Raw genomic sequence first — 13109 nt, 5'->3', positions numbered from 1 at the left:
CCCCCAGGCAAGCCGCTTGAGTCCACGTGTGAGGCGGAGGCAGCTCAGTGGGGGGGGGGGTGCTATGGGGCCTCAGATTCTGGTGGGGTGCCTCACCCAGGTCTCCTGAAAGTTGAGGGTGGTCCCTGAGCCATAAAAGACAGGTAGAAATGAACTGACAGTGCAGGTGGAGAAAGGACATTTCAGGCTGAAGGAAAAATCAAACTTGGAAATGGTATAAAGCCTCCGGTCACGGAACATCTGGGTGACTCCAAGTATGACAGAGTAGATTCACTAATCAGGAAGGTAACTTCATCTCTGCCCAGCTAAAAAGACTGGGAGAAAGAGGAATGTCTTATCACCCTTAAGGGTGAATATCAGAAAGAAATGCCACACCAGAAAGATAACAGGTAATCAAATTCAGGATTTTTGCCCAATTATATAAAGTCCTGACCCTTGCCTGACCTCATCTGGATTTTTTCACCAAAGTGCTTGAGCTGAGACTCCAGAGCAGACCCACACAGGGCCAGCGTCCACATCCCCCAGGATGTCCCCCTCTTGTGTCCTTGAGAGGTCAGAAACATCGAGTGGGGATATGGCATTCTGAGTGTTTATTACTGTTTATTACACCCTGGCCTCTCGATTCCCGACTTTGAATAACCGAGGTCCTCAGCAACTCAACTGCGGAAAGAATCTACTCGAATGGCTATTGTATTATGTCTCTGATGGATGGGCTTGAACATGCTCAAGCCTTTGTTTGAGTTCAAACAGCTGAGTTTTTTAATTTAGTATTTTAAAGTTCTTGGAATGATGCCTCCAACTTCATTCATTCAAGTGTCATTGTCTTTATTCCGTGCTCCTCCTCAGTGCTGCAAAGGTGACTAGTACCCCCTGAAGTCACCACAGATGGTTCTATCCATGGCGCCCCATGGGATAGAATCTCTGAATCTGAATCTCTTTGCACTTAATTCTCGAAGAGAACCTTCTCGAACAATGAATTCTTAAAAGGGAAGGTGACGTGATCTATCCCTTTTGAGTGTGGATGGATCCAGAAGTCAAATATTTATTCAATAATTACTTTTAGAAACTCTCTCACGTGCCACGTTCTGTTCTCTAGGTGTGGGATATGGAGGTGCTGGGGGGAAACTTACACGATGACAAACAATGACTCTTCTCACCACCATGATTAAGAACTACGGTATCTGTTCCTGAAATGTGCATGGAAACCAATGACTGTATATTTCTTTTCCTCAGTCAAGAATAATCTTTGTACGAAGGTGTCCACATGTGTGATGGCAAAGGCTGTTCCCAAGTGTTTCTCATGTAAGATGTTTGTGTATCTTGTGTGGTACTTGAGGTGACGTGTCTGGTGTGGGATTCTTTCCTCATTTCCGTGCCTGAATGTTTTCTGAGCAGAGTGAATGGGAATGGGTCATGCATGAAGCCATGGATAAACACAAAGGCCATTTGTCACTTCTATATAATTGATGTTTAAGACTGATTGCCAGAAAGAAAAAAACCGTAGAACAAAACTAATTTTAAAGCTATAAAAGGTAAAGAGCTATGAGATCGGAGACCAGACAGAAACCTGTGTCAATATGCCAAGGGATACATCTTCATTCTCCTCGGCCACACCTGGCTCTTGGGCAGGAAATGATACGACATGCCAGAGAATTTGCCGCAGGTGGCCCGTTCTTCCATAGGGAAGTGTCCGTATCAAAGACTTGGACTTCTCACAGGGCAGGGGCATCACACCCTCCTGGTCTTCATACTGGAGATAAGGTCACGGCCTTGCTTTGGCCCACCTACACTGACCTCACGTTCGGGGGAACTAAACAAGGAAGGATATTAGTCTGGCCCCACGGCCTTCCCAAACAATGAGGTCTTTCCACTGAGACCCAGAACAACCCTTAGGGGTAAACATAAAAATAGTAGTATTCTCATAAACAACTTTTGTTTAAAAAAAAAAAAAAGTGGGGGAAACTATAAACTTAGATGAAAGCCTCTCCAAGCATTTTATAAGACAATCATACACACACACAAAAAATGGAACTTTTGTTTGTTTGTTTGTTTGGGTTTTTACATGTTTGATTCAACCTTGTGAAAGAGTTCCAGGCTACATAGCCAGAGTTTGACATGCATTCTGTCACGGTACCTTACCAGCACAATGGTTTTCTTCCGAAGAAAGTTAACGCTCCTAAAACACAAGGGGAAAGTGTGACCACATCATCTAAAAGCAAGTCTACTTGGGGAATTCAGACAAAAAGTATTTTGCAGGGGAGTGTGTTCATAGCCCGGTGATACTAACTATTCAGAAGATTTGAGATAGGTTTCAGGTCAACATCGCACTGAAGTTCCTTCTGACCACTTGTCCTGATGGTAAAAATGGCATGTTCTCCTAGGAGGATGGCAAAGGCTTTGAATGTTAACCATGGCTTCCTCATGACACCAAATCGTGTCCCTCTAACTGGATTTCTCCTGTTTGATGGCAGAGACTAGAATGGAAAATTATTCTGAAGATAAAGTCTTGCCTACCCTACCTAAATTGTGACTTTATCTTGTGAATTCTTAGAGTCCACCCCTCCATTACTTATTTTTCATGCCCAGTCAACATGTGGTACCTGGCATCTGCCTGGGGGGCCATCTGGTATGAGGGATGACAAGGTGCTTTGGGACTTGGTGATGGGCCTCTTGCTATTGCTGGCCCCTCTCTACACCAACTTCAGCCTGGGCTTTGAGCTGTGGGTCAAAAGAAGGGAAAAAGGACAATGAAGTAGAGGTGATTTCCTTGGTTTGTGGACTGAACACCTGCCTTTTATTTCAGGAATTTTCTTTTTCATTAGTTCTCTGCAAATCTTAGAAAGGTTAGCAGAACCCATGCATGGCAGTGACTCCCCTGCCCTATTACTCAGAGGTCACCTGAGGATGAGCCTCACCTGATTGTGTGTCTACCCTGAGCTTTTCACTACTCATCTGCTCTGCCCCCAGCATAGTTGAAAGAGGAGAGAACACCAGGTACCTTTTCAGTGTTACTACTTGTGCCAAAGTGAAGTTTAAACATAGGTGTGGTGATCATGTATTTGTTGCAAATGCACTACCTTCCTGTGGAATGTGGAAAATGAACTAATCTGGATCTTGGTGGATGCATCTATTGCCTCCGATTTTAGCAGCCTAGTAATGCTAACACCAAGGTTTATTAGTCACAGAATAGGAAGATTCCACATAACAGCGGCTTTTTTCCCGAGAAGAGCCAGCTCCCCAAGCAGGTCCTGTACCCAGGTCAGTTTTGTGGTTGAAATAGAGACTCCTCCCCAAAAAGGTTTCCATCATGTTGACCCTGAACAGTTTTGTCTCTGTTTTTGACACTTCACTGTCTTATATGCCTAGAATCCAGTAATTCTTCAAACTCCCCCAGAAGGAATGAACTTCTCGAAGAGAAATTTGTGGTACACAGTCCACTGCTGTAATCTTAAAAGATGTGTTCTGTTGTCGTTGTTTTGTTCTGTTCTGTTTGTTTTGTTTTGTTTTTGGTGGCCAGACATTTTAAGTAGAAAAGCATTGCGAGAGCAAAAACTGTTTTTAATCAGAACCCCTTGCCTCCCCCTGTGAGGACTGAGCAGAGCAGGGACCACAGGCAGGCTGTTGGGGTGAGCCAGTGTTCCCATTCCCCGTGGCAATGGGAAGGGTCTGGAAGGAATCACACTGGAGGACCACACCCCAATTGGTTAAAGTCATCCTGCCTGGGAATCAGGATCAGAGCACACGAAGTGAGATAACTGCCCTCAGCCCTCAGACAGAACTGTGTTCACATCTGTGGAGTCTCCCTAGGTCAAGTAGAACAGGAATTTGTAAAATTTCTGGAGCTGGATCTATAGTAACAACACCCAGGCATTTGCTGTCAAGACTGACAGATGCTGCCAAATTTTCCATCCAAGATGGCTGCTTGAAAAACAAGCGCTTCCTCTCTTCCCAAGCTCACCTTAAAATGAATGAAAAGGAACTTATTAAGGGGCGCCTGGGTGGCTCAGTCGGTTGAGTGTCTGACTCTTGATCTCTCGGCTCAGATCTCCAGTTGTGAGTTCAAGCCCCACGTTGGGCCCTACTGAGCATGGAGCCTACTTTAAAAAAGAACAAAAAAAAAGGAAAGAAAAGGAACCTATTAAGAGGTTTAAGGGGAACAAGGACATCTCACATGTACATGAATACGAATAAATAGACTTGGATTTGCTGCAATAAACAAGACACAATAACCCCCCCCCCCGCCCCGCCAAATCTCAGTGGCTTAACACAAAAGTTTATTTCTTGCTCATGCTGCATGTCCAATATGGGTGGTAGGAGGGTCTGCATATTTGAGCCACTCATGGACCTGGGCTGACAGATTTTATTGTTCAGATGCTGCCATGATCACCTTGGCAGGAAAAATAGAACACAGCAAATCAGGTCCTGATGCTCTTAAAGCTCCTACGTGCACATCACTTTCACTCACATTTTAAGAATCAGAGTAGGTCACATGGTCACACAGTTTAAGAGGGCAGGGAAATGCATCCCTATCATTTCTGGAGAGGGACCTGGAGATAGTTGGTGGCCAGCACCACGACACAGCACATGGAGCAAACATTTCGCTGTTCCGGTTGTCAGCACCCAACAACGGCTCCCTGACCCCAGCTGAAAGCGAGTCCTGATGGTCAGCAAACCCCGCCCAGATTCACAGAGACAGCCCCCCCCCCCCCCGGCATCCTTCTTGAAAGAGTCTGCAACACAAATGGGCGAGACCCAGGGAACCTGAAAAGATGACCCACAGGAAAAACAAGATCACTCAAGTAATAGAAGCACAAAATCTCTACCAACTGTTCTTAAAAAGATCTGAGATGCGACTGTATCCATAAAACTAGTACAGAATGAGAAGAAGCCATCAGAAAACAAAAAGATCTCAAAAGTATGACCTTCAAAATAAAACATGTGGTAAAGGGCACCATAAATAAAGAAACGACAAATGACAGAAAAAAATGTTTGCAATAAGTCTAGTAAGTAAAGCGTTTGAGTTCAAAACACATTAAATATATGTTAATGGGTACTAAGATATCCTTTTAAAATTCCTGCTGATCAATTAAATAAAAACAAAAAGCCAGTAGAAAAATGGGCAGTGCTTCTCAACAAGGCAGTTAACTGAAAAGGAACTGCAAATGGCCAATCAGTATGTAATAAGATGCCAAGCCGCACTGATAGAGAAATGCAAATTAAATCTCCCAAATAATATTTTTTTCACCTAGTGGGTTAGCAAATGTTAAGAAGATTGCTAATTTCAAGTATTTAGAATGAACAGACAACTTCATATAGGGTTGGTTGATTTCTATATTAGTCAAGCTGTTATGGAGGGCAATTGAGCTATCCTTGTAACATTTCAGCTCATGTATATTTGACCCAGCAATTCTCACAGCTGATTGGGTAGGACATGGTATATATGCACAATGAGACGTGCAAAGCTGTTCATTGCAGTTATTATTTCTTTTTTAAAAAACATCTTAATTGAAATAAAGTCCACATACCATAAAATTCACCCCTTTAAAATGTGCAATTCAGTGGGCACTTAGTACATGTACATAGTTGCACAACCATCACCACAGTCATCCTAAAAAGAAATCCCACACTCATCCGCAGTCATTCCCCATCTCCCTCCTACCTACCTCAGCGCTCAGCATCCACTCTCTAGGTCCGTTTCTCTGTTCTGAACATTTCATATAAATGGCACGTGCAATATGTGGTCCTTTGTGACTGGCTTCTTTAGCATAATATTTTCAAGGTCCCTCCATATTGTGGCATGTATCAGTGGCTTCATTCCTTTTATTGCTGAATAATATTCCATTGTATGCTTATACCACATTTAAAAAAATACATTCATCATTTGATGGGTCTTTGAGTTGTTTCCACTTTTTTTCTTACACCTATTATGAATAATGCTGATGTGAACATTTGTATGTAAGTTTTTGCGTGGACATGTGTTTGCATTCTTCTTGACTATATACCTGGGAATGGAATTGGTCGGTCATATGGTCATTCTGTTTAATTTTAGGGGGAACTGCCAAACTCTTCTCCAAAGTGCCTGTACCATTTTACATTCTTGCTAATAATGAATGAGGGTTCCATTTGCTCCACATTCTCTACAGGACTTCTTCTTGTCTATTGTTTGGTTATAGGCATCATAGTGGGTGTGAAGTAGTTTCTGATGGTGGTTTTGATTTGCATTTCCCTAATGACTAATGATTTTGAGCATCTTTCCATGTGCCTACTGGCCATTCATATATCTTCTTTGGAGAAATGTCTATTAAAATCCTTTGCCTATTTTTAAATTGGATTATTTGTCACTTTATTATTGAATTATAAGCTTTCTTTCTATATCCTAGATAGTTTCTTTATCAAAATGCTTTTCACTTTCTTGATGGTGTCCTTGGAAGCACAGAGTTTTAAATTTCGATGTAACCTACTTTTTTTTTCTCTTGTTGCTTGTGCTTTTGTTGTCATATCTAAGAAACCTAATCCAAGGTTGTAAAAATTTTACTCCTATGTTTTCTTCAAGAATTTCATAGTTTTAGCTCTTAGATTTAGGTCTATGACCCATTTTAGGATAGGTTTTTTGGTATGGTTTGAGATAGGAGTCCACCTTCATTCCTTTGTATGTGGATATCCAATTATCCCAATGCTGTTGAAAAGACCATTCTTTCCCCATTTAATATTCTTGGCGCCTTTGCTTTTAAGAAGTCAATAAAGGATTAATTTATAGATTCACAATTATATTCCACTAATAAACATGTCTGTGTTGGGGTGGGTGGGTGGGTGGCTCAGTCAGTTGAATATCCAACTCTTGATTTCAGCTTAGGTCATGATCTCGGGGTCATGAGATTGAGCCCTGCCTCGGGCTCCACACTTATCATGAAGTCTGCTTGTCCCTCTCCCTCTGCTCCTGCCCTCTCTCTCTTTCTCTCTCACTCAAATAAATACATAAATAAAATCTTTAAAAAGAGGTCTGTCTTTATGCCAGGGCCACATTGTCCTCATTATTATAGCTGGCTAGAAAACTTTAAAATGAGTGTCAGTTTTCCAACTTTGTTCCTTTTAAATATTGTTTTGTTTATTCTGGGTCCCTTGCATTTCCATATGAATTTCAGGATCAGCTTGTCATTTTTTTGGCAAAAAACAAAAATGAAAAGCTGGAGTTTTAAGATAGACCATGTCAAAGCTGTAAGTCAGTTTGTGAAATATTCCCACTTTAACATTAAAACTTTTCATCCATGAACATGGAATGTCTTTCCATTTATTTAGATCTTCTTTAATATCTTTCAACAGCATTTTGTAGTTTTTGGCGTAGAAATCTTGCACATCTTTTGTGAAGGTTATTTGTAAGTATTCTTTTTGATGCTACTTAATTCAAATTGTTTTCTTAATTTCATTTTGAACTATTCAACCCTAATGCCTAGAAAAGCAGTTGAGTTTTGTATATTGATCTCATGTCTTACAACCTTGCTGAACCTATTTTAATATTTTAGTGTATTCCTTAGAATTTTTCTATATATAAGATCTTGACATCTGCAAATAGAGATGTTTTTACTTCTTCCTTTCTAGTTTAGATGCCTTTTAAAAATCTTTCTTGCCTGATCAATGTGGAGAGAACTGCCAGTACAATGCTAAATAGAAGTACCAAGAGTGGACATCCTTGTCTTCTTCCTGATTTGGGGGGGGGAAAGCATTAAAGTATTTCACCATTAGGTCTGATGTTAGCTGTGGGTGTCTTATAAGTGCTGTTTATCAAGTTGAGGAAGTTCCCTTGTATTCTTATTTTCTTGAGTGTTCTTATCATGAAAGGGTGTTAAATTCTATCAAATACTTTCTCTGATTACTATTATGAATACTTTCTCTGAATCTATTATGAATACTTTCATGATTTTGTGGGTTTGTTTTTTATATAGATTACACTGATTTGTTTTTACATGTTAAACTAACCTTCAATTCCTGGGATGAATCTTATTTGATCATGGTATATAATCCTTTTTATATGTTGCTGGGTTTTTTTTTTAAAGATTTTTTATTTATTTGACAGAGGGAGACACAGCGAGAGAGGGAACACAAGCAGGGGGAGTGGGAGAGGGAGAAGCCGGCTTCCCGCCGAGCAGGAGCCCGATGCGGGGCTCGATCCCAGGACCCCGGGATCATGACCGAGCCGAAGGCAGATGCTTAACGATTGAGCCACCCAGGTGCCCTTATATGTTGCTGGATTAGGTTGCTACTATTTTGTTAATTTTGAGTGCATATTCATATGCAAGATGGCATTGTTTCTAACAGTAACAAATTTGAAACAACCTAAATGTATATCAGTAGGTGAGTAATTTTGTAAAATACAATTTATTTAAATGAAAAATTAAGTAGAGCTACACACGCATGGATAGATCTCAAAGATATATCGTGTTAAAAAAAGTATAATATAGTACAATATTCAGTCATAATGTTACTCCTAATGCTTATGTAAAATATAAATATAAATATCTTTAATTTTCATGGATATATGTGTATAATGGTAAAACATCTGAATGAAAATACACCAGACTGATAGTGGCAGTTCCCATAGGGAGGGGAGTGGGATTAAGAAGATTTGAGAGTTACCTTTATTATAAAATTCTTATGAGCAAATATATATGCATATTTGTATAAATTTAAAATACATAATTTTTTACAAAAATAAATATCAATTCACTGATACACATAAACCTCTGTCCTAACAATTAAAAGTCCTGCTAGCCTATGACACTATGCTATTCTTCCCTATTGCACAAGCCTACTGCAAGCAGCTGGTATAATTAGAACTCATGTCACTTAAAAACTAGTAATTTAGAAAGATCAGAACAGGATCCATCACTGCAATAGGAAAGGGATAAAAGATGAGAATACAAGTGAATGGAAAAAAAAACCAGCAAAATGTTGCCAAAGAGAAGATGAAAATTGTGACCAAATGTTACTGCCATAAATTCCAGAAACTGATTAAACAATAGCCTCAATAAAACAAGAACTCATAGCTAAGACATGAGACCTCAATGAAGATACAGTGAAGCAACAGAGAGAGATGAAACATGACTTGGCAGAGCTAAGGAAAGATGTCAAAGAAGAACATGGATCCATCACAGAAACCAAGTCCACATGGAAGCAAAGGAAAGTAACATTGCTGAGAACACAAGAAGAAGCATGGAGGACAGGACCGAGAAAAATGAGCAGAGCAAAATGGAAATGAACAAAGAATCAAAAGGGTAAGAGATCAAATGAACACAATGGCAGAAAAAGAAAATCAAGCATAATTTGGTGTCCCCGAAAAAGAAAACCAAATTTGATCAGAAAAATATATAAGTATAATAATAATATAGCCTCATGTCCCAGGAAAAAATTCTACTAAACTATGACTAGCCTAATAGTTATCAGATTTTTTCTTGTAAGCATTCAATCCAAATTTTAGGTAACCTAATAAAAACATCAGATTGGCCTCAGTCTTCTCCTCACTAACATTCAATGGAACAACTCATAGCAGTGGGCTCAGAGAAAGAAAGTGTGAGCCAAGAATTTTATAGCTGTCAAACTGACATTCCAGTATAAGAACATCAAACAATTACTTTTTTACTATATTACATTTCAGAAAATATAACTATCTCACAAACCCATCTCAAAGAGCACAAACTTGAAGCAAGTAAGAATTTGTTGAAGAAACTGGCAGAGGGACACATAATGAATTGATTTTTTAATTTTTAGGACTAAGACTAAAACCGACTGCAGGACTTATCTTAGCAAAAGATAAATGTTATAAACAAATACAATGTAGGATTCAGACAATAAAAGTTGAAAGTAAGATGTAAGAAAGTAAAGCACAGTGTAATTATGCTGATTTCCTATCTTTTAATATCCAGGGATTAAAATATTTCACTTATCAGCTGACAAACTATATCATAAAAATGCAAATACAATTCAAGGTTTACAGAAAAGCATCAGAATAAAACAGAAATAACAGTTAACTAAAATGTAAGGGAAAGGTGAAGGAAAGACAAAGAAAAGCTAAGATACTGACCCACCCGCCATGTTAACCAGGACCAGTGTGATTACAGTTCAAATGCCCTGAGATCTTTGGGTTATTTGGAAAAAACAAAAAACAAAAAACAATATGTTCTCAGTAGATGCAAAACACTTCATTAACTTCAATATCACTTTGTAACAAAAGCTCTTAACTAGGATAAAAGGGAACTTCCTTAACTTGATCTTTGATACCCATCACCTTACAACAGCAGACTTCATTTTCAGTGGGAAAACTTTGGAGGCATTCCTGGGAACATCATGAATACGGCAAGGATGCCACAATCTCTCATTGCATACAACAAGGTTTTGTAAGTTCCAGCCAGAATGGTGAAGGAGAAGAAATCAAAGCCATAACGATTAGAAAGGAAGAAACAAAACCGTCATATGAGATGTTTCAATTAGCTTTATAGGAACCCAGCCAAAATATACAAATTATTATAAATAATAAGAGTGTTAGAAAGGTATCTAAGTACAGGATATATCTTATTAGAGACACATCCTTTCTACTATAACCTTTTGTAACTTGAATTTTGTACCTTGGGCACATACTGCCTGGCAAAACTCTAATTATTTTAAAGTTGTCCCTGCTCTTTTAAAACTCCATACAATAACCTATTCATGTAAAATGGTGTATGTATTTTTATATGCATTAATAGTTGCTGAAAAGGCTAGTCTCCAAAATTTTGTTTTTTTAGGGATAATTTCTGTAGTGCAACGTGGTACAGATTCATCTTGGTTTTTTTCCCCTTCTGTGGTTTGAATTATCATGTACTATTTTTATAATAAAAATAAGGCTAGTTTTACTGTGAGAAAAAGAGGAAATAAACCAACCTCACACAAATAGGTATTTCCATAATCTCTACATAGTTGGGCTCAGAAAGCTCTCCTTTTTAATGCTCCCCTGCTGACTCCGAGGATCACATTTAGGAACCACGGGGGAAGGATTCATAATCTAATTTGGGATCATCATCTAAATTGCTGAAGCAAACACATGTAACCCTTGTCTAAAACCCAAATGGAAATCAAAACAAAATGATTACCAGCCTGCCTTTCAAAATCTCACCATAGTGCTGGGCTCATTTATTGACCCAGTTAACCAGGCAGCAGCCAGTGGCTGACCTCCTGTCCGGCAGCCTCAGTCACACCCTCCCTGAATCTTCATTATCCCCCCCCCACTGTCTGGGCACATGTGGGGTCAGAGGATGGGCAGAGGAAGACCTCTGAGGACCTCCCGTATTAGTTGGAAATACTCAAGGAGATAGACAAAGCGTGCACTGGGAGAGTTGCAGAAATGCCCAGAGATCAGTGGAAGCAGGCAACGGCACACTGTGTGTTAAGGAGTGGTTTTGCCAGTGGGCACGGAGCTTAGCTTCTGCCATCATTCCATGGATTTGGGGACAGCTCAGAGTACAGCGAAGCCCAAAGGAACCTCCCGCAGATGGAGTGGCCAGGGGCACGCTGCCCTTGTGCGCCAGGGAGGGGCTGTCCCCACAGGATTCCAGGCTGTCTCAGTCTGCGAGGGCTTCTGTCACCAAGTACCACAACCTGAGTGGCATAAACAATGGACCGTTCGTGTCCCCCGGCTCTGGAAGCTACAAGTCCAAGATGAAGGTGTGGGCAGGGTTGCTTCCTTCGGAATGCTGGAAGGAAGAATCTGCTTCATGCCTCTCCCCTAGCCTCTGGTGGCTTCGCTTGTAGATACATCACCCTGATCTCTGCTTTCTGCTTCCATGGAGTTCTGTGTGTGTGTCTGCATCTGAATTCCCCCTTTTTATAAGATACGGTGCTCACCCTACTCCAGTGGGATCTCATTGTAGCGAATCACATCCGCAAAGGCCCAATTTCCAAATCAGGTCACATTGTGAGGTAGGGGGGATTAGGACTTCAACATAAGAATGGGGGTGAGTGGGGGAGACAATTCAACTCTCAACACACAGGAGTAGTGCTTTCTGGAATTTGGGCAGCCGGGAGGTTCTGGCCGTAGAAGAACGCTCCTTGTTAATTGACTTGATTTTTTAGAGCCGGGCCAGCAGCAGGCTCTGAAATCACCATGGCGGTGGCTGGGGGAGGGGTGGAGGGGGGATTTTGGTAGGGGGTTCTGCATGGGCCTCTGATGGGGGTGGAGGCGTACTTCACCTTTCTGTTCTCTGCCACCACAGGTTATATCGAAGCTGCTGTCATTCCGGCGGGAGCTCGGAGGATTCGCGTGGTGGAGGATAAACCTGCCCACAGTTTTCTGGGTAAAACAAAAAGAATCTGACTCATGATTTATGTTCTGAGATTTGGATGATCAGGCTGATTATGTGGTCCAGCATCATTCTCCCAGGCTGTGGGTTTTACACTCGTATCCGAGGTATAACGATAGAAGTAGTCACAGTGCACCATATGACCCTGTCCTATTTGGGCTGAAGTGCAGCCACCCCCCAAGGTGGATGGGGAAAGGGGGGATCAGTAGGAAGGAAGCGGGGAATCGGAGTAGCAAAAGTCCCCCATAGCAACTCCGGGAGAACCCAGAACAGCTTTAGCCCGCACAGCATGAGCACATTGCCCAGCTGTTGATGGCTCTGTGGATGATTTCTTAGCTGGAAAAAATGAGTATTAGTCCTAGATCTAATGGAAGCACAAAAGAACACTGGTTTTCACTAAGTGCTGTGTACCCCAAATTCCTAGTGGCCAACTCTATTGACTTCAGGCACAAACAGGTCTTTCTATGGAAGGATGGAGTTCCATTCCAGATTGGTCTTCATTGCCTTCAACAGAACCATACTTTAAGCCCTAAGAATTATTCAACCGAACCCCTTCTTAGACACTGGAGTCCCTCTGAGTGTATCCTAAGCTTAATGGCCAGTCTCTCCATTGGCCCTTGCAAAGGTCTGCCTGGTACTTGAGCACCAGGGTAGAGTGGTGTGGGTTGAGCCCTAAGTGTTCTGTATGCTGCTATGGGGATGAGCAGGGTGCCCAGCGGTTGCCTCTACTCATAGTTCACTGGGTTGGGACATGCTTTGACCCGTGTCCTCCCACCAGCCCTC

At 41.1% G+C, this 13109-nt stretch overlaps 1 protein-coding gene across 1 annotated transcript in view; it reads left to right on the top strand.

Moving 5' to 3' along the window:
- The window catches only part of ADAMTS17 (ADAM metallopeptidase with thrombospondin type 1 motif 17), a 354066-nt gene that overhangs the window by 251802 nt on the left and 89155 nt on the right, over positions 1-13109 (top strand). Inside the window, exon 16 of the mRNA XM_028122793.2 lies at positions 12240-12320. Within this exon, the coding sequence (XP_027978594.1) occupies positions 12240-12320 (81 nt within the window). The remainder of the gene's footprint in view (positions 1-12239; positions 12321-13109) is intronic.

This window comes from Eumetopias jubatus, unplaced genomic scaffold (assembly GCF_037043125.1).
Source record: "Eumetopias jubatus isolate StellerSeaLion01/CBP00866 unplaced genomic scaffold, mEumJub1_p1.0 scaffold_7, whole genome shotgun sequence".
Lineage (NCBI taxonomy): Eukaryota > Metazoa > Chordata > Mammalia > Carnivora > Otariidae > Eumetopias > Eumetopias jubatus.
The sequence above is the reverse complement of the archived record's forward strand: the minus strand, read 5'-3'. Positions and strand labels throughout refer to the sequence as shown.